Source organism: Heliconius melpomene, chromosome 5, assembly GCF_056956725.1.
Source record: "Heliconius melpomene rosina isolate 202511_hmr_F chromosome 5, ASM5695672v1, whole genome shotgun sequence".
Classification (NCBI taxonomy): domain Eukaryota; kingdom Metazoa; phylum Arthropoda; class Insecta; order Lepidoptera; family Nymphalidae; genus Heliconius; species Heliconius melpomene.
The window spans coordinates 1786769-1814729 of NC_140393.1; the positions used below are offsets into that span (position 1 = coordinate 1786769).

General features: G+C 31.3%; 4 protein-coding genes across 7 annotated transcripts in view; 2 read left to right on the forward strand and 2 right to left on the reverse strand.

The window, feature by feature from the left end:
- LOC146538837 (uncharacterized) overlaps positions 1–4985 on the forward strand; it is a 40249-nt gene extending 35264 nt beyond the window's left edge. For all 4 annotated transcript variants that reach the window (XM_085185334.1, XM_085185336.1, XM_085185335.1 and 1 more), the window contains one exon: positions 381–4985. In XM_085185334.1, the coding sequence (XP_085041460.1) occupies positions 381–796 (416 nt within the window). In that variant the 3' untranslated portion in view covers positions 797–4985. The remainder of the gene's footprint in view (positions 1–380) is intronic.
- Positions 4986–5116: 131 nt separating this feature from the next.
- LOC146538838 (uncharacterized) lies at positions 5117–8140 on the reverse strand. Its single transcript, XM_085185347.1, has 5 exons — positions 7522–8140; positions 7271–7434; positions 6978–7084; positions 6428–6564; positions 5117–5849 (listed from the first exon to the last, which is right to left on the reverse strand). The coding sequence occupies exons 1-5, from the start codon at positions 7896–7898 to the stop codon at positions 5276–5278; spliced, it is 1359 nt and encodes a 452-aa protein (XP_085041473.1). The 5' UTR covers positions 7899–8140; the 3' UTR covers positions 5117–5275.
- Positions 8141–8837: 697 nt separating this feature from the next.
- On the reverse strand, positions 8838–12663 carry sds22 (protein phosphatase 1 regulatory subunit sds22). Its single transcript, XM_085185348.1, has 6 exons — positions 12504–12663; positions 12190–12421; positions 11958–12086; positions 11362–11524; positions 10844–11152; positions 8838–10604 (listed from the first exon to the last, which is right to left on the reverse strand). Exons 1-6 carry the CDS (start codon positions 12508–12510, stop codon positions 10431–10433), a joined length of 1014 nt encoding a protein of 337 aa, XP_085041474.1. The 5' UTR covers positions 12511–12663; the 3' UTR covers positions 8838–10430.
- A 396-nt stretch (positions 12664–13059) lies between these two features.
- Inos (Inositol-3-phosphate synthase) lies at positions 13060–27628 on the forward strand. The gene is made up of 12 exons (XM_085185346.1): positions 13060–13403; positions 13772–13944; positions 14298–14410; positions 15404–15561; positions 19578–19711; positions 21130–21250; positions 21608–21758; positions 22580–22671; positions 23049–23157; positions 23388–23564; positions 24057–24232; positions 25830–27628. Exons 1-12 carry the CDS (start codon positions 13284–13286, stop codon positions 25926–25928), a joined length of 1623 nt encoding a protein of 540 aa, XP_085041472.1. The 5' UTR covers positions 13060–13283; the 3' UTR covers positions 25929–27628.
- The last annotated feature ends 333 nt before the right edge of the window (positions 27629–27961 follow it).

A 27961-nucleotide genomic window follows, 5' to 3' on the forward strand; every position in this document is an offset into this window, starting at 1 on the left:
TTTTTTTTAATATATATGCATAATGGTGGTGTCTATATTTTAATTGTCTATGGGTGTATAATTATATTAACTTCAAATATTCATAATTTCTCAACTAACTCTGTATATTGATAATATATTTGTGGACTAACTTGCCTGCTTTGCTTGTATCTAACATAATAAAAATGTTCCTTCTATATTATATCGTTATATATAAAAAAAATATGCATGGTTTTAACAGTTAATACCTACATAAAAAAATCTTATAAAGATCACCACGTGTTACTACAAAGACTACTTTATAAAATTTAAAAGTTAAGATGATAAAAAATGCACGTTGTTTACAGGGTAATAAACATATTTAAAAAACATATGTTGACATTACAAATTATATATTCCAGACGGACGACCCAACGAGAACTATAACGCAACAAACCTTCCATTCGGCGATTTCTCATACTTAACTGAAATGATGTACAATCCTCTGGCATATTCTTACGGAGTGACCAGCGTTGACCCTGACAGGAATATAGATCCCGACCAAACTGGCACCAGCGAAGCTTCCCACGACCGGACCATCGACGTATCAGATTCATCATCAGACGACGAGGACTCTAGAGTGGAACCCGAAGAAAACGTACCACCAGTTGGTATAGAAACGCAAATAATGACCGTTGGGGATTGCCAAATAGTGAAATTACCTCCGAACGAGGAGAAGGATGAGCAGCAGGAAACAGTATCAGCTCCAAGTTCGGTCACCATCACACCCATCACGACCGTCGGTGACTGCACCATCAGGCCTGTTGAGAACACATAATGTGAGAACCTTAGGGTCTACCCCATACTTCTGATACCTTTCAAGTGGAAGTGACGTCGATGGCCCTGAACGAACGATTTGACACATTCCAATTTATCGTTATCTATAAAGATATCGATGGAAATAATCGATGTTGTTTCGCTTATTGAAATTATAATGTATGCGTTCTTACTCGATTGATTGAGTATTTTTTTTTATATTTGCGAACAGAAATATCGATTAAGATATCGATAGTGTAATCGATATTATTTCGCTTATACGTTACTATTACTCTTATTAAGTGATGAGTATTTTTAATATATACTTCTTGCAAATGGAAAAAGCATACAAATTGGGTTTTTTAAAAACAAACGTTCGTTCACTGAGCCTTAAGAAGTCGTCAAAACAAACAATCAATGTATTCCTTATAATATATTCGTCCATTTTGTTGACGATATCGCCTCGTCTTCCCGCACGGCTTTAACGAAATGGATGAAACTCTTGCACTTAATAACTCATCTTCGGGGTAGACGCTAAGACTATTATTGTGGTAGCATTAAACGCCGTTCGTTCGTATTAAATATATAATAAATCGACAGTAAAACGATAGCTCGTGCCATTTTCAGACTAATGTGTCTTAGACATTCTATAAAATCAGAGTGTGATGGAGTTAGCAATATGTCTTCCTAACTGTTAGTGTTATTTATCTGCGGCCTAATTGGAAATATAATGAATGCTACTACAATGATCCCTAATTAAAATGACTGTCGATGCATTTAAAATTGGTGATGATTATTTATTGAAGTGGATATTTAATCGTAACTGCTAAAGCTTTACAATGGCGACCGGCGGGCGGCGTCCGAGCGGTTTTTTCACAATAACCGCGATTAGTTCGACGGTGTTCGAGAATTACTATAGAATGTTCTCGAAATATCGGTCGATCGTCGCTCCAAATATATATAATCTGAGCCATATTAAAAGTAATGATAGTATAAGGATTTTTTATATATATGTATGTAATATGTAGAGGTATTTTCCTAGCTTCGTTCGGACGCCGGTCGCATTTCGCAACAAAATATACTCATTGACACAAAAAAGAGAAAACTTTGATCGAGAACAAATGTCACAATTAATACATTCTACATGGAAACTAATGCCACTTATTAATTAACACGCAATAGCCCGTAGACTTGATAGTGTAGTATTTTTTTAGTTGTATCCAGCAGTTTTCATGTACAATGTCTCATATATTAATCGATATCGTATAGATTTATAATATTTTCCGATACTCTACCATAGAGTCTACATATTTACTTATTGTAATGAAACGTAGTTTTAATGTACTGTTGCCTTCAGCGTATCGTACTTACTTTGATACTTACATTGGTACCCACGGCGCCATTTTGTCGGTAGTTCGGTTGAATTGGCGATTATTTGATTTTGTGGTTAATTGTAACCATTGAGTTCTTATGATATTAATAGTTGTTACAATCGATACCGCTTGTTCCAAATAACTATTCCGATTAATCAAATTGTCACAGTTCAATCGAATTACTTAAAATATGAAAGTTCTCAACTACAATCATGAACGTTTGTGGGTATTTAAGAAAAAAAACAAGTGATTCGGCAAATGTGATTTTTTCGGTTTCCCTCAAAAATGCAGATGCGTTATTTTAGTATCGAAAAATATTTTTGAGTAGTAATAATTATTCATAAGTAGCGTCTGATTGGCTGTCTATTATAATAAATATATCGTATATTGTAATAATAAGTTAATGATTAATCTCGCGAGTGGCCGCATCGCGTCTCCTATAACAATACTAAAATACGATGTCTCGATGTTGCCACACTCGAAACATTTTGAATTATTTTGCTAATAATATAACGTGTTAAAGTGAACATTAAATATTGGATATCGCGTAGTAAGCACGCTGTTTCGCCTTTCCGTGTCTAAGTGTATCGACCTCTGTGAATACTAGATCGTAGAGAGTAGTGTCTTAGATAAAGCAAATATTCTAAATATTAACTGGCAACACCACACGAACAAGTGATACGATGTTAGCTAATTATTTTAGCAATACATTGAAAACTTATATATTATTATTATATTTGTTTACGTATTGCCTGTGTCATGTATGTACTTTGTGTAGGGCTGTGAGACGGCCGCGCTAATTGTAGTACATTTTAATATTTTAATTTACTATTTTAATGTTCCTTTTTCGTTTTCCACACGGAAGGTCTTTCAAAGTATTACTCGCTACTATGAATATTTTTAAGAAATTATTTTCTTCATATCTGTACAGTAGTATAGTTCCTAAAGTGTAATCGATACGAAATTGTAACCTTTCGACTAATCGTAGCTGATTAAATATAATTTCATTAGTGTTAAGTTTATATTTTGAGATCAAATTATACTTATTGTCTTAGTGATGTACGCTCGGTGAGTTCGGCGATTACGAATAAATAATCGATTCGCCTAATTAAGACACAATTATTCGATTTGTATACTATTATTATAATCTAACGATCGAAACTTAATAGTAGTAACAAACATAAAAGGTCTGACATGTCCGCCCTACAATCTCACTAATATAAAAAAATCGATATTTATATCGATTGATCGACGCTTATTATTCGTAATCGCCTTACTTATTACGTTAAAAGTATATTTTTACGTATTTAATGGAAGACTGCTCTACCGTTTTCTATAATTTCGTCGGTAATATATAATTTTAACCTTATCATCTTTTAAGAAAAGCCGAAGAGGCATTTTTATTGTGGTGAGTCTCAAGGCAACTGAGTGTTTATTTAAATAATGAATCTGTATTTTTATAACTAAAGATAAGTTAATACAATCAGTTAATCCACGCAATGACCTTATATTATATCCCCGAGTAGGTTAGGTTCGTTTTTAAGTTAAATACAATGGCCCTATTGGCTTTGTGGTTTTCGTTAAGTTTAGTGTGATTCTGTTGCCGTTTTTTTCTAGAACTAACGCTTATACAGTTATCAGTAAGTTCATTAATTATTAATGTACGTTAGTATTTAATTGCTCTCTTTATTTAAGTTACACTCTGTGTCAATTAATCCTTTTTGAACTCTAACCGGATTATGGTACTGTAATTAATGTCATTTTAACTTTAACTGGCGATTTTAATTTATGAAACGACGAAGTAACAAATATATATGACTCCACTTACAAAATAGAGTTAAATATTTGAGTACCATTTTTATCACTCCAAACGTAAGATAAAATAGAATATCTAAAAATATATGTTTGTATTATATACTCAACTTTAAAAAGATTCAAAACATTCAAAGTAATCTAAAACACCTCAATACTTATTTTACTAAAAAAATAATAAAAATCCAATTAAATAAAAAAACTTTTTAATAAACTGAGCTGTATAAGCGTTAGTTTCAGAATAGCGGGCCTTATGGTTTGGCAATAAACGAAAAAATAATTATTTATGGAATGTTAGAGTGATTGCCCGTTTGATTGCATTTATTGTTTCCCCTTTGTTTAATCTATACAAAACATGGTGGTACAATTTATAATTCATTTATTTATTATAAATTGAGCATTTAAAATTCGCATAATTTGCATTTTAATCGAAATTTTTATTATTTTTAATTGTGCATATATATAATACATTTTGTTTTTACACTGCCACTATTGTGCCACCAGAATGACACATCATGAATTTCGTTCACATTTTATTTTATATATTTAATAATATAATAATCATGCTTTATATTATAGATCTTAGAAATATTTTTCTAAGTCAAGTTACATAATCGTTATAATAACAATATATAGGCTATATTTATCTATTTATCTATCTTATATTACCAACGCTATGTACTCAAGGATTTTAATTAAAATCAATACATATTATATTCATACAGCAAGGAATATTTAGTTGTAGTGTGAGATTTTATATTCTTGTATTTGTGAAATGGCTATCATTTTACGTTGTGATCATGTGAGTGCAAAATTTTTATAATTTTAACCAGTTTCATTGACTATCGTCAATAAGGGCAGCAGGAATTACAACGTTTGTTTAGTTCTGCATAGTCCAAGAGCAGTATTTTTTAGCTGTAGTACTTTATTATTATAAACCTTTTTTTTATTATTTTAACATTTATGAAATTCGATCGTTAGTTAATTTCTAACAATGAAATATTTAATAAAGAAATCACAAAATTATTGGTCTTTGATTTAGTTCCTTATCATCTGTCTTAGTTTTTATAAAACAATATGAACATTATAGTACTAATAAGAATTAAAATATTAATGATCAATAAAAAACATGGGATAAATAAATAAAACATCAAAAATTTGCAATAACTTTTTATTTATTATAAATATAGATATTTGGATAAGCAAACTAGTATTGTTAGCACAGCACTAGCTATTTATTGACTATAATATAGACTTACCTATTGTGCTTAGTCCTAGACCCAGACCCAGACATAGACCCAGATTTAGTCCTAGATCTAGGTTCCAGGTGGAGGTGGGGGTCCCCATTGCGGAGGCTGCCCAGGCATACTACAGAAATTAGACCCAAAAACTGGCATATTCTGTCTGAATGCGAAATTCATGAATTGCATTCTCGGATTTCTAAATTGCATCCTATTCATTATATATGGAGGTGGCGTAGTGGGATTGAAATGTGGGAACATCGGACTGAAACCAGGAGGAGGCATTATAGGACCTCCAGGGTCTACATTAGGGTGAGGGGGTGGCGTTCTCATCTCCTGATCCTCGAACGGTCTCTGAGGTCTTGTATAATGGAAAGGGTTTCTTCTGAAACCTGAAGGTACTGAGTTCCGGCCGCGGCTGGACCCTCCAAACCTACTACTAGATTCCGATGGTCTTTGATTACGTTTTGCTTCAAGCATTTTTCTAGGAGTTTTAGAATTCTCGCCGTTTTCTGATGTATCTTGTTTGTTTTGTTTCTGTTCTTTTTTAGCTTTGTTAGCGCGCCTCTCTTCCTCATCGTCGGAGAAGTCGACGTGGCTTGGCGGAGGTTCTATATCGTTCAACCATGATGCATCTGATCCTTTCACTCTGGAAATAAAAAATATTTTAAAACAAAATGCTAACAGCCTCTTAGGCTGAATTTCAGGAGAAACTAAAAACTTTTTGAAAAACAGTATATATATAATCATGTTTTAACAATTCCTAAACTTGATGATATGTAGAATATAAAGAGCTTCATTTTTTATTTATACTAATATGTATTATAAAGATAAAGAGTGATTTTGGTTGAACTTACTAATCCCAGGTACTTTTGATCAAATCAAAGAAAGCTGTATTACATTTTTGAAGGTCAAAGTTATCTCTCACAATTAAATATACACATATCATAAACATATACACATATCATACCATATACACAAATCTCAATTATTTCCATGTGACCATGGGGAAATGATAACAAGTCTATTACAAAGCCAGGTGCCAGCCATAACAATCTGGTGCCCAAACCTGGATTTATAATAACGATAAATTAAGCATTAAAAAAAAAGGATTACTCCCAAACCAAAGTTGTGACCGGATCTGGAAAATCTCACTATGCCATGTGTATATAATATAAAGACAAAATTTGAACTTGAGTTATCCATGCATTAAAATTTCCAACTTACTTCATAAGTTCAGTGAGAAAAACAAATTTAGTGTGTTGGGTCCGAGGTGCAATGAACACTTCCATGCCAGGCTGAACTCCTCGCTCTTTGACATGATCCTCAGAATTAAAACGGACACAATAATTTGGTTCTTTTACCTGTAAAATAAAATATAGGTTTGGATAAGAATTTTTCAATATATTTTTTTTCAGCTTTATTTTTTCAGAAAGATTTTTTTCTCGTCTTCAGATACTTCATTCTCTACTTTCATCTGAATACATCTGTACATATTGATACAATTTTACACATGGATGTGGGATCCCACATCGGCACATAAGATCACTCATCCATACATGTGATCCCACATTCACAAATGAGATCCCACATCCACACTTGTGATCACATGAGATTACTGATCCATATGTGATCACATATCCACACATGAAATTGCTCATCAAACAGGATCACACATTCACACACATGATCACTCATCCACAAGTATGTTCCCTCTGCCTACAGTATATCCTACTATTTTTGTAAAAAAAAATTTGCTAAAGGAAATACTACTTACAGGTCCAAAAACATCAAACACTTTTCCCAATGTTTTAGCTCCATTATCCAAAAACAGAATACTGTCCAGATCTACTAATGGTGTTTCTGGATATGCTCGAACTATCACTATAAAAGCCAACAAGTAAATGTGTAAAATATTTATTTGGAGCAAATAAAAGTTTTAAGAATAATTATTTTAAGCTATGATAATGTAAAACAGTGAGGAATTACAATTGGAAAAATATAAATAAAAATACATTTAAACAAACAACAATTTTATATGTGTATTTAAAAATAAAATTAAATATTTACCTAATCTATCAACTATACTGCTAATGGTTCCAATTTTAGAAGTTTCTTGAGATGGTAAGCTTATGGCAAGATCTTCTATAGGCGGTAAGTCATCAAGACCCAATTCACCATGTACTTTAGGAGGTTCTAGTTTTCCAGAACGATTATTACTTTCCAGTTCATCACTAAAACCATTATATAATTAAAATAAAATAGTTCAATAACTTTTGTATATATTTAAGTGTATAACATTAAATAATTAGTACAAATACCCGCTAGAAAATTCCTCGATGTCTTTAACAGAATCTACATCACTATCACTATCACTAGAATCATCTGAACTGGAGTCGGAGTCACTGTCCACATCTCTGTACTCCGTTACATCATATTCTACTACACCACTTTCTGAACTATCTATTATCATGTGTCGTACAACACTTGTATCACTGTCGCCTTCGGACAGCGGCCCATGGGCGCACGCGTTTATAATATTATTCTTCAAAACCATTTCACTGAGCTCCACCGCGTCGGAATCATCATTTCCTGTATTATCGTTCGATCGAGTGTCCTCAGAATCAGATTCAGAGCCATATTCGGCGATTAAGCTGAGAGACACGTTTTTATTGTTACTCTGCTCAAGGTTTTCCATTATAATGAACAAACAATTCCGCGTGGACGGCAATGTTGCTTTGTTTTATTGTACCGTTTAAACTATAATCAACCATTTACTGCTCGTAGCTAAGTACTTAGAAACTATCGTATTCTGTTATTACATATTTACATCACTTTAAAATAAAATCAAACAACGCGCAAAATAATGAAATTGCAGAAAAACAGTCACTACTCACTTTTGCACAGAAAAAAATGACCTAATGACCTGACATTTTCTTGTAGCTGTCAATTGTCAGATTGTAGATAAAATAAGGAACGGACATTGTTGGACACATTCACTCATATTTATTTTTAAATAAAATTTTATTTCATTGTCTTATTGTCTAAATATAATGTCACACTCACAACATATTTTCTAAGTATACCATATACATATGAATTTTAAATAAAAAAATCTACGTTTTTAAAAAAAACATATATTTATGAAAAAAAATTATAGATTAAATGTTTTATTAAGCACACTAAGACGTTCCCGAGCAGGATCCATTTCGACAAGATTCTGGTACGATTCCGAGTCTACCTGAAAATTAAATACTACAGTAACATTTAACAATTCAATAACATATAAAATTGTTTTTAATTATCAATAACTAGATTGAAGCTTTAATGTAAATAGGTTTTCCCTCAAATCTCTTAATGAATTGTAATGGACTTATACTATGGATTGAAAATAACTCAAAGAATATTTTCTATTGTAAATTTATAGTTTTAGTAAGTTAAAAATTCATACGTAAATATTTAAATGTGACCAGAGATAAAAATCAATGGCTTCCATTCCTGCATTGCTTTTTTATTTAAGCAATTAATAGATTCATCTTGCGATTTAATGAAATTAATGTAAAAAAAATGAGGGATCTCAAAATAGTCATAATTTTTTATTGTTATGTATTTACGTACAAATAAAAAAAACTACATCTGTATGTTCATATTATATTAAATACTTGAAAATAGCAATCAACAATTTCTAAGCCTTAAAGCTATAAACAAAATTACTCAATTACAAAAAAACCTAACTACTTTAAATGTACAATATTTCTAATCAGATATTTGTATATAATAAATTTATAAGACATTGAATAGTAGTGTACTTTGTTACAGTAGCGTAGCGAGCTTAACTCGCGCCCGGGGCAAAATACTTTTACAGCGCCCCCTAGGCGAAAACAATACAATTTCATATGTATGTTTAAATAGTTTAGCGGACTATTTGACGCCCTTTTGAGCGGCGCCCGGGGCATGATGCCCCCTTGCCCCCCCCCCCCCCACTATATCATTGCTTTTTTAGGCACTAGTTACAGGTATAATGATTTAATTTTTATATTGTCGAATTATTATTTTGTTTTATAAATTTTTATAGTAAGAATTTATTTAGGTGTCAATATAATGAATTTATATTTTGGTTTTCAATTATAAATGTAATATTATTCAATTATTAACATTTAGATAATTTGGAAAGGACGGATTTTAAAGACATATTATGCTAGGACTTGTTGCATAAATGCTATTTATCAAGAATAGGACACTATATATTTATATTATTAAATTGAAATATTTTGTTAGTGGGATTTGAATCGACAGCTCTCAATTAAACATACCCAATGGTGTTGACACTTCATATATTTTACTAATAAAATAATAATGTATTGATATGGTAAGTACTAAACAATATTTATATTAAATTTATAACATATAAATATGTGTTAATGAAAAGATTACAGTTAATTTTATTACACACATTATTATAAAAGCAAACAAAAATTAAGATATGTTGACTACATTATAGCTGCTATAAAGGATGGTATTAATACTTACTATATAGAAAATGTAAATATAATTATTTAAGCCTATAAAAATAAACTATATAACCAAGCAAAAACAACAATGACGTAATTTTTTTCACTGAAACTATAAAAATAAATTTGAAATTTTGAAGATATTCAAATATATATATATAATAAAAATAGTGGCAAGTGTTAAGTTAAAATATTAAATGCAAATATGGATGCAGAACCCTAATCTAAACAGTTTTAATCATAATACAGTAGGGAGTCGATTATCCAGCCCTCAGTTATACGGATTCGCGGTTATCCGGACTATCAACCGCCATTACGTAATTTTATGTGTATAAATCCTATATTGGAAAATGTTAATAATTTCTTAATAAGCGTGGATTTTCGTTAATATGTACAACAAGTACACAGGTTTTAATAGACATATAACAATTTTGTGCTATATATGCACAAATCCATCTTTTTTTATAGATTTTCGTTTATCCTAATGACTAACAACAACAGTGTGGTTAATCAAGTTGCTACTGTATATGAATTAATGAAGTAAATGCCAACTTTAAGCATTATTGTTACCAAATAATTGATGTATTTTTGACTTCATTTTCAAAATAACAATTTAAATACAGTAAATTTGACAGAAAATTATTTTTTTTACGTCATTTTTGTAATTGTATAAAATCTACTGTTTTTACGATATATTTCATAATATTCATAATAATGTTTTATCTACACAGTGTTGCATCAATTTGTTTTAGAGATGGTAGTGTCAGCTTCAATTTTCTCCTGTAAGCAGGATCAGATGCTATGGGATTGCGCTCTAAGTAAATGGTCGCTAACTTTTTATTTTCTTGCAAATATTCTATTGATGACCATTCTGTTATTTTATTGTCATTTAGCTAAAATAAAGAAAAATTATACATATATTTATTACTATAATACAAAAAAATAGTTTTTTACAACAGAATATCATATAATAAATATTTATTTAAAATACAGTCTCCTGGTTTTATTTTGTACCAACAGGCACCAAACCAAATATCTACTTCATAGTCTAATACAAGCTAGAAATATACTAACATACAAATTTATATGTGTCACTGCACCACAATAATTATAAATAAAAACATATAGTTACCCATAGCTCCTCCAAATCGCTCATGTGTCTAACATTTTCAATAGCTGTTATCTTATTAATAGCCAAATCCAAAGTTTGAAGTTTAACTTGATTATCTAAATTTTCTATTGTAGTTAAACCATTTTCCGAAATATACAATTGATCCAATTTTGTTAATTGCTCCAAATTTTCAATTTTAGTTATTCTATTGCTTTGCAAAACAAGTATTTCCAAATTGGTTAAATCATCTAAGTTTTGTATTTTCGTTATTTTATTTTTACCAAGGAAAAGTTCCTTCAGAGTTGTTAGGCCTTCTAGATTTTTTATATTCTAGAAAATATAATCAATAATTGGGCATTACAATCATTTTTGTAAATGTCTCAATTCAATCTCAAATAATAATAAGCTACAATAAATAAATAAATACAAAAATTTTATTTGCATCACATATTAAGCAGATTCACTGATTATTAAAAACCTACAAACCTTACAAGCTTACTAAACAATATGATCATATTTAATTTATAATATTTACTTACCCTTATTCTATTGTCTCCCAACTCAAGAGATTCAAGCTGTGGCAAATGATTGACATTTTCTATTTCAGTTATTTTATTGGAACTTAAGAAGAGTTTTCTTAATTTTAAAAGGTTGTTTAAACCAGTTATTTCCCTAATTCTGTTGAATGATAAATCTAATATCCTGCAAATTAATTTAATTTTTGTTTAATATTTTATATTTATATACTTTAAATTGGTAAAATAAAGTAATAACTAAAAAGCAGCTTCATATAGTGTTTGTGACATTCTGTGCCCCTCATATTGTGCCATTTCCAATACACTCATTGCCATGCTTTTTCTTCCAGAGCTAGGATAAAAGTCTTATATCAATTTTTATTGATGTGGATATGCAGTAATATAAAATAATGTAAGACTCCCTGGGTGAGGATTAAAGCTACAAACATTACATTTACAGTTGACTACAGACAGGTGCTTCCTACTGCACTAAAACATCCTGACAAAGTATCAACTATCCAACATTTTATAAGGAAAAATATTTGTATAATGTTTAACAAGTTTTATTATTATGCAATAATATTACTCACTATACATTAGAAATTTGTTTATATACTTACTCTAAATTTACTAGATTATCTAAGTTCTCTATATCTACAATTTGATTATCATAAAGCTCAAGTTCCACAAGTGTAGAAAGTGTGTTCAATCCTTCTATTCTTTTTATAAAATTCCATCTCAGATACAATCTACAAAAGAGGAAAGAATAACGAAATATAAATCTTGTTGATAAATTAAAATATAAATTAAAAGATTTCAATATTACATAGTATCTAGATTTATAATTATTACCTTTCTAAGTTACGTAGTGGTTCCAAGTTTTCTATTTTTCCAATTCTTCCGTGGTTCAGGTCCAAGAGTTTAGTATTTTCGTCAACCACAATAAGTTCTTGTGTATCCTCATTTTCTGGTGACGGGGTGGCTGGAGGAGGTGGAGATTCCATTCTGTCTACTTCATTATTAACTTTTACTTCCTTTGGCACTAAATCAGCTTGATTGTTAGCCATCGGCGTATCCTGGTTATCTATAATGTTTAAACATAATTTATAATAAAGTATACGCACTAGAAACTTAAATCGGTTAATAAATAAAATATAAGTTTTTACCTGCCATTATACAAATATACTGTATTTTTAACGGTTCAATTCTATCTATAGAATCAACTATCAAATACAAATTGATTACTAATTCGGAAAATCGGAAATCCCAAATTAAACATTAATGTCACATTGACATGAATATTAATCATGACAATAAACAATAACTATGGCAGCAATTCATAGATAATAAAATCTAGAAGATTGTAAAACATTTTGGCAAGAAGTATGGTTGGTAAAAAAAATATAAGTTGTTTTAAACAAACATCATTTCATTGAATGTTAAAAGATATTTCGTAATACATAAAAATATACTGTATTTATTTTCATTTACTCATGATTTCAAATTTTAAATGTTTTTTGGACCTATTAAAATCAGGTTTTAGTGTAAAATGGTTCGGCGAAGTCCTTAAAATTAAAATATTTGTATCTTTGAATTTTATATTTGGATACAAGGTCCGAATACTTTTTCGATTTCTTTTAGGCGAATTACTATGTAACTAATCGAATAGACATTAGATAATCGAGTAAACTTGACAACCTGAAACCGGAATTCCGGACTCACCGGCTCAATTTCAGTCTGTAACTAAAACCAATTTTGAATTGACGTTTGTCTGTTTCTCGAACTACTTGCGGGTCGATTCAATTGTAATAGCAAAATATTTACAAAACGCTACGTAGGCCAATTCAAACTGAATAACATATTTCGAAATACCTTAAAAAATAAATTTGTCTTTAATATAATTTACAATTAATATAAATTTTACGAATAAAACAGAAATAAACATAATGAGTGCAGCACCTAAAATAACTGTTTTGTCCCCTAATGTAAAATATACTGATGATTATATATTTTCTGAATACGAATATAATGAGACGCTGGTTACAAAGAAGGATAATGAATTTGTGGTAAGTTGTTACATATTTGTTATGAAGTCGAAATTGCCGCGCCGGTTATATCGATCCATCGAATTTCCTAGAAAATTATACAAAACAAATTATTATTTTAAATATTGCCTAATCTAAACTTTTTTATACTTTTCAATATATTAATAAGAAAATGTTGTCATTTTTGGTTTAATAATTATATTTGATAATATCATGTTTTGTTTACCTCATATTACATACACACATATATGTGGATTTCATATCAGCTCGTGTCTTTACTTATTCTTAAATAACTACAAAATTTTCTAAAACAGTGTATATTCAATTCAACGTTTTATTTTTAGTTGGTATCAAAATTATATTTATATTTACTTTCAACATTGTTTTAGGCAAAGCCATACTGCACATCTCTATCTATCAGAACAGGTACAAAAGTGGGTAAAGTGGGAGTGATGCTAGTAGGATGGGGTGGCAATAATGGAACCACATTTACAGCTGCAGTCCTCGCTAATAAACATCAACTTTCATGGAACACTAAAAATGGACAAATGAATTCTAATTGGTAAAAATATTTTTTCCTTTTTTCTACTTAACATTGTTAATATAGTATGATAGGCAGAGAGAATCTAGTTTCATATAATTTTTACTTATGGCCAGATTATGAGACATTGTATGTTAAAACTTAAACTACTATTAGTAGAACTCTTTCAGACCAGTGAAGTGAAAATATTAATTCCCGTAGTTGTCATCTAACGAACAACCATCATATTTACATAAAAAATGGTATAATTAAAGATATTTGTTTAAAACACATAGACCTAAAAATTATAATAAAAATATTTATGTTACATTGAAATAAATGTCATCAAAGTTATCATAATAACTAAAAGTAATTTATGTACATTTTTTAAACAGGTTTGGTTCAATAACACAAGCTTCAACAGTGCGTCTTGGTATTGATGAAAAAGGTGAAGATGTTTACATACCAATGTCAAATCTTTTACCAATGGTTCATCCAGATGATCTTGGTAAGGTTTTTTTATTTAGATTCATGCAGAAGGAACCTAAAATTTTTGTGTTAAGATACTACATTCCCATTAAGACATTTTCGTTCTTCATTTTCCGCCGAATCCTGGAGTTATTGCGTGTTGAGAGGTGGAACACACACACACGATAACTCCAGCGCGCTTTGTGAGCAGAGAATATTTTTTTTCCGCCGAATTCTGGACGCATTGCGTACACCAAAAATCTATATAAATTTTATAAAACTAAAGCATGTTTGGTTGGTTAATCTCAAGAATAATTCAAATTTTGTTTGTATTGTATCCAACCCTCGTCCGTCGTAGAAATGCTATTTTAAAATCTAATTCTTTAAAGTTTAATACCTACATATATTCAAATTACAAAGCGTTCCTGTAATTAAGTTACGACCTAGCTTCCCAACCCTGACCTACTGCTGTCCTGCGTCAGGTCGCCCAGGCATTGTAAATAGGATACAAAATCAATACTACCCTCTTACGTCACTACTACTATAGTGGGTTAATTTTATTATAAGAACTTCTAGTTTGATAACTGATAAGCGAATGGTAATTAAACTTTTAATTGGGGAGTCTATATATTTATGTATGTGCAGGATCGATTTTCGGTATGTGTAAAATTTTATATAACATCAGTTTATTTATGGAAATCATAAACGGGGTAAAAATAGTTTATATAACAGAATATTAAATTCTCCCAGCCTACCTCGATACGAGATACGGGGCAATAATGTGAAACTTAAAAGAGCGGCAAAATAAAACTGTACAAATTTCTATATGTATTTCTGACAAAGGAAAATTCAATAGATAAATCAAACTTATATCCCTATTAATATAGAGGAGGTCGGAAATATCTTATTGAGAACGAAGTGTCTTAACACTAGGATCATAGATTCCATCTGCCTACCCTGCTCCTAGCGGCGGGTTACAGCGTGAAGCTATAAAAAAATGATATTCCATATTTAAATAGCAATTTTCGTTCAGTTATCGACGGGTGGGACATAAGTCCAATGAACCTAGCAGACGCGATGGTCCGCGCTAAGGTTTTAGACCACGATCTACAACAGAAACTGCGCAAGGAAATGTTGGCCATGCGGCCCCGACCCGCTATCTATGATCCTGACTTCATTGCTGCTAATCAGGTAAGTTAAACTGATATAATATGTTGTTAAAACTACTTTAGTGAGGCCAATCGTGGCGCAGGGGTGTTTCCAGTGTGACTGTAAAACCGACTGGATGTGAAAGAATTCGGCAGAAAGTGGAGAACGGAGTATCTTAACACTAGATTCCCTCTGCCTACGTTGCTGTGTGCGGAATACAGCGTGAAGCTGATTAAAACTATTTTCTTTTCATGTATTTGCGAAAACAGATTGTTTTATTTTTAACTTGATTGCGTTTGAAATTGATATTAGAATATACAATTCTTCTTCAGCTTCACGCTGCATTTCTCATGTAGCATGGTAGGTAGAGGAAGCCTAGTGTAAAGACACTCCACTCCCCTCTTTCCGACGAAATCTGGAGGCATTGCCTGTCGAGCGGAACTCAACGCGCTTTGCTTCGTTACTAGAACGAGGAAATAAAAATTATAAATATTTACCATTTCCTCGACTGGGAATCGAAACTACAACCTCTTGGATTTATATGCGCCACAACGTGTAACATGTAGGTTTTAAAATGTAAGGCTAAATATTTCCAATATTGAAAAAACAAACCTACGTTATTTCTCCCTCTCAGCTGTTCTATAAAAGTTGGAATGAAAAGAAATTGTGTTGAAAGCTACCTATTTAACTAAATATATATAATTATAAATCTGTCTGTCCAGTAGGTACACGTGTAAATTATGCCTTTAGAAGGACCATTAATTATTCTATGCGTTTGTTACTAGCAGTTTATATACTTATCACGTGCTATTTCTTAATTGATTGACGTTTACATAATGAATTTGCATGTCGTTTTAGATAATAAGTGTTTAATATGGTTTATCTTTTTATATTAAAGATTTTTTTTAAGATTTACGCTATATTTTCGTAGGTTCGGTAGGCAGAGGGAGGTAGTGTAGGCAAACTCTGCTATGTGCAGGATACGGCGTCAAAGCTAAAAATAATTATTATGAAGCGAAATATTCATGATTGTTCAGCTTTTTCAATTTCGTTATATAAAGGAAGTTCTGTTGTTTCTTTATATAAAGGAAGTTCTGTTTTTGCTGATGTATTGAGCTTTTCCAATAGGTACAATGCAAGTTTATACGGATTCAATCTTGGAGCATTGAAGCCTCGTCAGTTCTAGACCTCTATTGTATGAACACGTATTGTTATTGCGATTTGCAATATTCATAAGAATTTGTTATTCAGTTGCGTAATTAAATACTTCGAGTGTGACTGTCATGTTGATTTTCCACTTAGTCTTTTTTAACTTCACGCTAGCAGAAGTGCTGGAAGTTATAGGAAGGCAGAGAGAGTCTAGTGTTTTGGCTGTCCTGTAGTACCTATGTTGCCTTTTCTTTATCCATATCACGAAAGATGCTTAGACTATAAATAATAAAATATTTCTCGTAGTGTGATTTGATTGCACTACTATAGAAATATAGGAAAATAATAGGAATCAAACCAGCAGTGCCAGGTGCCACAATTTTGGCAGGACGTCTCATATTATTAGTACAATTATACTAAAGACCTAGTTAGGTTGGTTTGGTTGTTTTGGTTTGTTGGTTGTTGTGTTTTGCCATTCAGTGCATTTGTGCCATTGTTTTGGTTTACCATATGTAAGGCAGTTGCCTTACATATGGTAAACCAAAACAATATTTTTTAGTATAGTGATGTATTCTATTAAAAAAATATTTTATATTCATTATTTAATTTATATTGTCCCGCTTTTGGTGAGAGAATCATGCTTTTTTACTTAAAATTGTTCAAAAATCCCATTTTTCACCGAGAATACTAACCTACCCCATTTATTAATATTTGTTTACTTATATTCCATTTTTTCATATCAGCAACGCAAGCACGCAAGAGATGCGTGAAATTAAAAGGCTAACATGCATTTAATACCTACACATAGGTAGGTTTACTGTTTATTAATCTTCATGCCATTCAATATGACTGCAAAAACTGTTTACAGAGTACTTCACTAAACTGCGATCGAATGACACTATATTTGATGACACCTGATCGCTTTTCATAACAATTTTGTATTATAATACTAACTTGATTCTTACTTTTCTTTCAGGCTGTTTCTTTTGTTGTAAATTATTATTAGGTTAGTTCCGTATTCGATTCTTTAGTCGTTTTGTTTGTAAAAGTCTGTTTGCTCTATGCAATACAGCAAATTTCGAATGGGAACGAAGTTTTTTAATACTACCTTCCCAGGCTTCGTCTGCCTACCCTACAATCTGTGGTTACACAGGATACAGCGTGAAGCTGTAATAAAATAAATAAAATGTATATTAAAAATAAACACCCCATTATATAAATTATTGTAAAAAATATTATAATTTTACAATTGAAAAAATGGTAAATTGCATTTTCAAACAACAAACAGATATCGTATATCGCTAACTCAGTATAAAACGCACCACTCAGCATGATATCGCGTTGCTATGCAAAGTTTCTATATAACCTATTTTCATGACAACTAGAAGCTAGCTCAGCTAAGCTATTGGTTATATAATTATAACTGTAATTATTAGTATAAACAGGGTCGGATTTAGAGATGTGTGTAGACACTGGGGGAAGAAACGAGCGGAGGAACCTAAGTCTTTTAAGAATAACAGTCGTTTTTTTTTTAATTAAGATTTCAGTGTCCGGTAAAATTGTTTTTATTACGAATGTAGTGAATAATATCGCATGATTCGAGTTAGCCGCTACTTTCTACATATAATATTTTTTATAATATTGTTGGTAAAAATGCGAAACCGCTTGGGGTTTTATTAGGCTCAGGCTGAAGCTCGTGGCATTAGCCCAATATTCCCCTTTTAAATCCGACCCTGACTGTAGGCTATAGGGGGCTTTGAGTGCACTAATTAAACCTGTCAGTGGCAAGGGCGCGCTGCATTTGATGGTTTATAGTTTGAAAGTGTTACACAGAGAAATTCTAACTATCGAATTTCTAATACGACTCACGAGTGTGTAATGGTTTTTATTAAAATATTAGCGGCCCGCCCGCGGGTTCGCCTGCGTGAACTACGTTATTATTAATTTCTGTTTCCATGAGTACCTACGTCCTATAAGCGACCTCCATGCAAAATTTGACACTCCTAGCATTTGTAGTAACAAAGTTTCATACAAACTTTCAACCCCAAAAACAACCCTTTAGAAGTTGAATATTACAAATTCCCCTTATAGCGAGTACCTACGTCCTATAAGTAACTCCTATGCAAAATTTCAGTTCCTAGCACATGTAGTTTCTGAGATTTCGTGATGAGTGAGTGACCTTTCGATTTTATATATATAGATTATAATATAACTTATCCCGCATATGGCAGGGTAGGTAGAGGGAACCTAGAGTTAAGACACTCCGTTCCCCACTTTCCGCCGAATTAAAGAATATTAAAATATAGATTATACATTGAAAATAAACTAGTATTTATTTTTCAATTTATATATGGAATATAAACCTACTCAGATGCACTTGAACAGTAGTTACGTAATTTAAGTACGACATAGTACATGCCTGTCAATGGCAAGGACATTGGGTTTGAATAGTAATTAACTGCATTTGATGGTTTACGAGCAAACTTATAGCTTGTAATTGTTACGTATAACGTTTATTACTTCAACTCCTAATGGAATAATATATACGATTAATTTTTAAGAGTTTTTTTTATTAAATTCTCAATTTATTTATTATTAGTTTCTGAAAAAGTTTTATAAATTTTATATTTTATTGCCTTTTGTTTTTAATTTAAAATATTTCTTTAAATGGCTATCCTAGTATAATATGGATATATTACCAACGTTTCATTTTAATTTTGTACAGAAACTGCTGAAACGATTTTAATTAAACTTTACACAGTTAGAAAAATTGAATACGAATTATCAAGTCAAAATAAAAATGCACAATATTTTCATTCTTTATGAATAATAAAATTAAAATAAATATGATATATTCGAAATTTTTTATAATAATTCCTTTATTTTCTTCTTCTTCCTCTACACCATAGGTGGACCGTGCAGTTAATTTGATCCGGGGTACTAGATACGAGCAGTATTTACAAATCAGAGCCGACATCAAAGACTTCCGTGATAAGAAGAAGCTGGACAAGATCATTGTTCTCTGGACTGCCAATACTGAACGGTAAGTTTAAATTGACTTTAATTTTAAGAATATACTCAATTGACTTCATTAACATGATATGTAGAATATATGAGGCTGGTGTAGCGCAGTGGGACAGCTTGTGATACCACGTTTGTGGGTTCGATCCACTCAGGCAATGGATATAGTTATTTAGGTTCCCTCTGTCTACCCTGCTATGTAGCTTTCTACGTATTTAGTTTATTCTTTAGTACTATAAAGACTATAAAATTTAATAAATTACATTGTACGAAAATAATCTGTAAATATATGTATACTTAGTAAGAAAAGAGTTTATGAAACAATAATTATTGTTGAGTGAGTGCAACGTAATTACAAAAATACTGGTTCAGCGTCAAGGGTCATTGACATATGACGAAACGAATACGCTTTTAAACACATTGAACCTGCTACCTGGTTGGCATTCATATCTTAGTTGATTATGAAAGATTAGCTTTTGTTCACGATTTGGTCTTCGTGGTCAAAGGGAAACAAATAATGTTGTTGTTTTATAATTAGGTAAAATGCGGAGAAACGGAATGTCTGCTTACTCACCTACCCCATTACCCGTATACTAGGGTGTACCCTTATGTCTATATGTGGGATTAAGCGTGAAAATAAAAAAAGTTTTGTAACATTAAGAACGTCAGTAAGTAAAAGATCAAATTTCATGAATCTATAAATATTAAATTATCATTAAGAATCTTGTTGGAAAGATATTATAACTCAATTTTCAGCTAACACAGTTTCATATAGTGTAAACGTTGAAACGTGACTCGATGGAAATTTACTGGGTAGGTCTTAGGAGTTAGATGGCTTTAATTTTAATTGGATTTTTATTTATTCTTTTTGGAAATACGAATTGATTTTGACTATAGGAAGAAGGAGTAAAAGATTTAAATAATTGTCTTATTAATGTTTATAAATATAAAATGCCAAGCGAGGTAATGTTTTGAAAATTTAAATAAACTCCATTGGTTTATACATCTCACTGAGTAAATGAATAGGCTAATTGATAACTTACGTGTCAACTGCAGATTTATAACTACATACATATATGTATATTAATTAATTTATTTAAGTAATAAATAGTGCTAGATTTGGCCTTAGACAGAACTTTGGCATTATTTCGCTCAATTCATTCGGAATTCAAATATTATTCTTACTCGGAACTTCCTACATTTACTGCACCAAAAACTTTCCTTAACCAATCTTCCAGACGGCGTAGCTTAGCGCATCGCTCTACCTTGTTATCAGAGCTAGTAAACAATAATAATTGATCCCCGAGTAGGAATCGAACTTAAACCGTCGCGATTACAGTCGGAGGCTGTGCAGGCAGTCGTCGTGACGCATTATCACGACGGCCTTAATTATTTTAAAGTGCTTAGTTACTAGGATACATATTTTTTATGTTTTTATAGATTCTGTGAAGTAATCCCCGGTATCCACGACACATCCGAGAACTTGGAGAAGGCGCTACGTCAGAACCATTCTGAAATATCGCCGTCCACCATTTTCGCGTTGGCCGCTATTGATGAGGGGGTGAGAGAGCAAAGAATATTAATTTATATTTTAGTTTATGTTAAATATATTTATGAAATATTATTAAAATAAAAACATTGAAATAAAAACATTGAAATAAAAAACATTTAAAAAAAACATTTTAAAAACACTGTGATGTTACAGAAATTCTTTCAGTTTATTAAATGAAATATTTAACGTGTATCAAGGCAAAGCGCTGCGTTGAGTTTTGCCACTCAACACACAATGCCTCCAGAATTCGACAGAAAGTGGGGAACGGAGTGTCAACACTAAGTTCCTCCTGCCTACCCTGCTGTGTGCGGGATACAGCGTGAAGCTGATTTATTTATTTAAAAACAATATTCTTGTAATTTCCAGTGCTGCTATATAAACGGGTCACCGCAAAATACAATAGTGCAAGGTGTCGTCGAGCGTGCGGAGTTAAGCGGCGTGTTCGTGGCGGGTGACGATTTCAAATCTGGGCAGACTAAACTGAAGTCGGTACTCGTTGATTTTCTTGTTTCGGCCGGTTAGTGTGGATATTTATATAATTTACTAGGTTTACTATAATATTATTTAGAAATTGCTTCTTTCTTATAACATAGCGTTCGTTCTACCCGCCTGATGCTGCACCTTTCACATATGTATTAATCTCATAACTTTAGCCTAAGAACTGACAATTTCTACAATCTATATATATAAAAGGACTTGTCCTCACTGACTGAGGTAAGACGCACGCACAGCCGTAACCGCTGTGCGTAGAAACGTGGAATTTGGACAGATGTTTACTTTCGTAATCTGGACATCCACTAAGAAGGGATTTTAAAAAATTATAACACTAAAGGGGTGAAATAGGGGTTGTAAGTTTGTATGGAAAAAAAATTAAATCCGCACCGATTTTTATAAAATTTGAAATTTAGATTTTTAAAAGTATTTATTTGAATACGTGTTTCATAGTTTTCTAGAATTCTCCCGCTAAGGGTGCAAATAAGGGGTTGAAAGCTTGTATCGATTTTTTTTAATCGGCACCAATTTTTATAAAATTTGAAATTCAGACTCTTAAAAGTATTTAATTGAACACATGTTTCATGGTTTTTTAGAATTGACCCCCTAAGGGTGCAAATAAGCGGTTGAAAATTTGTATGGAAAAATCTTCAAATCGCCACCGATTTTTATAAAATTAGAAATTTCGACTCTTAAAAATATTTCATTGAACACATGTTTCATGGTTTATTAGAATTCACCCCTAAATAAGCTAGCGAAGCTGCGCGCGTCCGCTAGTCTATTTATATGCATGTGATGTTCTAATATGTCCTAATATATTTTCTATTTGTTTGTTGGTTTTGCCAGGTTTGAAGCCGGTGTCCATTGTGAGCTACAATCATCTTGGTAACAATGATGGCAAGAATCTCTCTGCTCCAAGGCAATTCCGCTCTAAAGAGGTACAATGAATTAAATCGTTTAGTTTGTCTATCATAATATTTTTTAGCTCTACGCTGTATTCTGCTTATAGCAGGGTAGGCATTTTCAATTGCAGCTGCCTTGAAAATGCCTACCCTGCTATAAGCGGAGCGGATATCACACCTGGAGCCAGTGCGCCACGACGGCCTTTATTTGCTAAATTTTATTTCTATATTTTTTTAATAAAATAAATAATACTAATTAAAAAAAATAACATGAAAATATTGTTATTTAGTGTATAAACCTTTCATCTACTAGTACTAGTAAATACTTTTTCCTATGTATTAAGGATAGTTTATTTGGCTTATTATTTGCCAAAAAATAAAATACTTTACTTTATTTTTACTTTATTTCATAGATAACAAAAAGCAACGTGGTAGATGACATGGTGGCTTCAAACCCCATACTGTACGCTCCAGGCGAGAAACCCGACCACGTGGTCGTCATTAAATATGTGCCGTATGTCGGTAAGATATTTTTAATTTTTCAAAATTTTTATGTTAATTGACGTTCGTTTTTGTCTGTGAATTTTTATTTTCAGCAATATTAAGATGTATATTTTCAGTAATAATGAGAAAAAAATGCATTTATGATTTTAGCTCTAATACATATATAAATTCATTTTCGATATTTAAATTTAAAAAATCTGTCAAAATCAAGTTTCATGCAACCAATAAAAAAAAACAATTCCCAACAGGCGACTCAAAACGAGCAATGGACGAATACACTTCCGAGATCCTTCTCCACGGCAGCAACACTATAGCAATACACAACACCTGCGAGGACTCCCTGCTGGCGGTCCCTCTCATCCTGGACCTGGTGCTGCTGGCTGACCTGTTCGCGAGGATCGCCTTCCGGAAACCTGGGGATGGAGGTCAGTCAGTTAGACAGTATGTTAAGCTGACTAAGAAGTAAAATAAAAGGAATATCGATTTTTATTTGATTTGATCTGAGCGACTGTTTGATCGGTACCTCGGTCGGTCCTACGTATAGAGCTATAGTGGCGAGACATACAGCAATATGGACACTTCACTTTTTTAAAACTCATTAGCTACAAAAAATCTATTATATTTTCATAGACTACTATAATATAATGTGGCCAGTCGTGGTGCAAGGGTCATAAAATGTGACTGTAAAACCCGACTGGTTCGAAAATTTAAATTTATTTGTTTGCTTTGATGTCGACGCAAAGCGCAGCTAAGTTCCACAACTCAACACGCAGTGTCTCTAAAACTCGGCAGAAAGTGGGCAACGGAGTGTCTTACACTAGGTTCCCTCTGCTAACCCTGCTGTGGGCGGAAGACAGTGTGAAACTGATTTAATTTTTTTATTTACTATAACATAATAAACAATGTTTATATCACAGAGTGGACGACAATGCACGCAGTGATGTCCCCCCTGTCGTACCTGTTGAAGGCGCCGCTGGTGCCGCGCGGCGCTCCAGTCGTCAACGCCCTCTTCAAACAACGCGCTTGTATCGACAACCTGCTGCGCGCCTGCCTCGCTCTACCTCCCGCACATCATATGCAACTGGAGCATAAAGTGAGTTATGTCACATTATTATGCTTGGTTAGGTGTCACATCACTAGTATCATACACGATGCATCGATAAACTAACTATTCATTGCTACAAGTTCGCAACAATTACTACATAATGGAGTGCGTCACTATTTATTTTTAAATATACTTACAATTAAAGGTATCCTTTTAAATATTCAATTAAATAGCGGCATAGTATCTGTTTTGTCAGTTCTGGTATCAAGACAAGGTCGGCGTTGGGGTCCGCCACTTAACATGCAATCCCTACAGAATACGGCGGAAAGTGGCGGAAAGTATCTTAATAGGAATGGAGTATCTTAACACTAAGTTCCCAGGTTACCTCTGCTACACTACTATGTACTACTCGAGAAAATAAATAGTGATCTGAAGCATATTTCAGTTTGGAGCAGACATTTTGGACTTACTATAAATCCATTAAAAAGTCAAGCAATTGTAATCGGTAGTCCTAGATTATTGTCAAAAATTGATTTATCACAAATGTCCACTATAGCTATTGATGGGACTTCCATTCCATTTAGGGATTCAGTTAGGAACTTGGGTGTAATTATGGATAAGCATTTGTCCTGGGGACCCCAAATAGGTGAAGTAAGCAGAAAGATTTATGCTTCTTCTGCATCTTTGCGTAGGCTGCGCAATTTCCTACCAGTACCTACCAAAATTGCGCTGGCAAACTCACTCCTATTACCAATTCTAGATTATGCTGATATTTGTTATCCTGACATTAAAGAGGAGCAACTTAAGAAACTTGAGCGACTTCAAAACTTTTGCATTAGGTTCATATTTGGTATTCATAAATATGATCATATTTCTGAATTTCGTGATAAGCTCAAGTGGCTCCCTATTCGTCTTCGCAGGAATACTCATATACTTCATCTTCTCTATTCTGTGCTGTTTAACCCTTCTACTCCTCCTTATCTGAAGAAACAATTCAAGTTTCTACGTGACGTCCACTCACTTTCACTACGCTCCCAAAACAATCTATTACTTGAAATTCCTTTTCACTCTTCTTCTTTTCTGTCTAACTCCTATACTATTAAAGCTGCCCAACTATGGAATTCCTTACCAATTGAAATCAGACGTGCCAAAAGCTTACAAAAATTTAAAACTTCATTAAAGAAATATTATTTAAATATATAATTTTAGCCTTTATTTTTAGCATCAACATTTTTTTTTTTTTTTACAAATCTTTAAATACTATGTGTACTATATGTATTATTTATTTATTATGTTTATTTTACTGTATAGTAATGTATATTTATCGTATATGTATGTGTTATTTATTTAGTGTATATTAATTATATATATTTATTTATTTATATTATTATTGTTATTAAATTCCTTATATTATAATTTAATGCACCACCCACCACCTTCTTTTTTATACAATTCCAACAACCAAAGGTTGCCTGGAAGAGATCGCTTCAAGCGATAAGGCCGCCTTATTGTACATGTTTTTGTTCATTTTGTATATAAATTGTGTAAAATTTTGTTGTTTTTGTGCAATAAAGGATATTGTATTGTATTGTATTGTATGTACGTTTAAAAAAAAACAAGGGAATTAAAAAGATGTTTTCCGCAGGTTCCATTTCTGATGTCCGACCTTCACTCCGGCGCCATGTTCAAATCATCACCGCCCGCCAAGAAACAGAAACTGACACACGAAAATGGCGACAAGTAAAGTATTCGAAAGAATATTATACAAAGGTTGATATTTATCTCATTTATGTTTAATTTTGATTTATCTTAATGCATGAATATATTTTTTTAGCACAAAAGTTTACATTTTCAAAGGTATATTTCTAATATTTACTCTTAAATTGTTTTTTTTATAGTAATATAATATTTTTATTAAATATTAATATACATGTTAAACCTACTATTAAATTAACCTAATAAATTAATATCATTTATATTTACTTTCCTTTGAAAAGTTATTTTTACTATTAGTTTTTTTTGTAGATTTTTATTTAGGCTGTGTTTTAGTGACTAAATGATTAATTGTTTACAAATTTAAAAGATTCTATTTACAATGTAACATTAAAACTCAAATACATTCCTAATAAAGCTTATTTACAATTATATAAAATATAAAAAATCTCATAAATTAAATGTTTTTCTTTATAAATATATTATTTATCTTATATATAAAAAATGTTTGAAGATGTTTCTAGAACTTTTAAAATTGTTTTAGAAAAAACTATTTTAATATAACGTTCACGTTTGGATGTATTTACAAACAACAATATGTATTTACTTCTACACTTAATTTTTGTCATTTTAAGTTTAAACAAGATATATCATCTATATTTGTAAAAAATATTATTTAAGTGTTAAGAAAATAATTTTTTCTCTGATCTAAAGTCTGATTCTAAAGTCCTATCACTATTGGACATTTTTTTATTTAAATTTACTACAGGTGATTTCATCAATGAGGTTACTGTATAATTTATAGTAAAAAATATTTTTCAATACAAATTTAAAAAATGAAATTTGCTTTTTATAGAAATATTGATTATTTTATTTTCGATAACCTCAAACAAAAAACATTAAATTTCAATTAATTTATTTAAATTTTAATTTTTGTATCTTACATATTTTTATTTTATATAAAAAAAGTATTACTATATTTTTCTCGTACTGGTGCCAGTATTAAATGTGTAGTTTAAAATCGATAAAGTATTTATTAGTGTATAGTAGTTTGATGTGAAAATGGGTTTATATAGATTATATTTAAGAATTGTTTAAATAAAAGGTTTTAATTGTTTGGATTGGCTTAAAAAAAATTACGAAGACTTGAATCGAGGGTATATGAATGTTAGTATAGTTATTGTTATTGTAACAAATTAGCTAGCAATACACATGCTTGTGATTTCTACCATGTAATTAATAAGTTGTGCCGCAGTGGCACAAACGTGTGGACTGCAAACGCGATCACTATTCGGGGGAATGAATTATTATTTATTAATATTTTCATTCCTTTACAATTGTAAAATGCGCGATAAGATTATTTAAAATTAAACTAATTATATTCATCGTATTGACATTTGACTTTATGTATCAATCATTTAGGTTTATTTATATAATCATAAATAAAAATTGCAAGTGATTATTAAAATTAACTGAAAAGAAATGTGTTGCCATCTAGCAAATATTTTAATTAAAATATACCAGAAAATACAAATAAATCTGGCATTTATTTAATTATGAATACAACCATGTGTATTACATAGCTTAATAGTAAAGTAGATCTTATTTCGTTTATAAATGTGGTAGTTTGTAGTTGTAAGAGGATAATATGTGGGTAGTATTACAGCGGCTATGACGTATTGTGCACTACTACTGTATTGAATTGAAATAAATTTGATTTTTCAATGGAAATATTGTTTTATTTAATGGAATGAAAATTTATCTAAATATTTGCGAAGGTTACATTAAAAGGACAATTGTAAGTAATATTAATGCATGAATAATTTTGTACATTAGTTCCCTATGCTCTGATATATGCGGCGTACATCGTGAAAAAAGTAGTCAATGGTTGTCTTTTTTTTCACAAGCAATAATTTCAAATTCATTGTGTAGTAACATACTTTCAATAATCTTAGACTTCAATTCGTTAGTAAATATTCTATTTTTTGCTTAGTTGAATTTGTTGTTTAAACTTGCGATTTTCAAGAAAAAAATGTAAGAATTTTAAGTGCTAAATTGTAAATT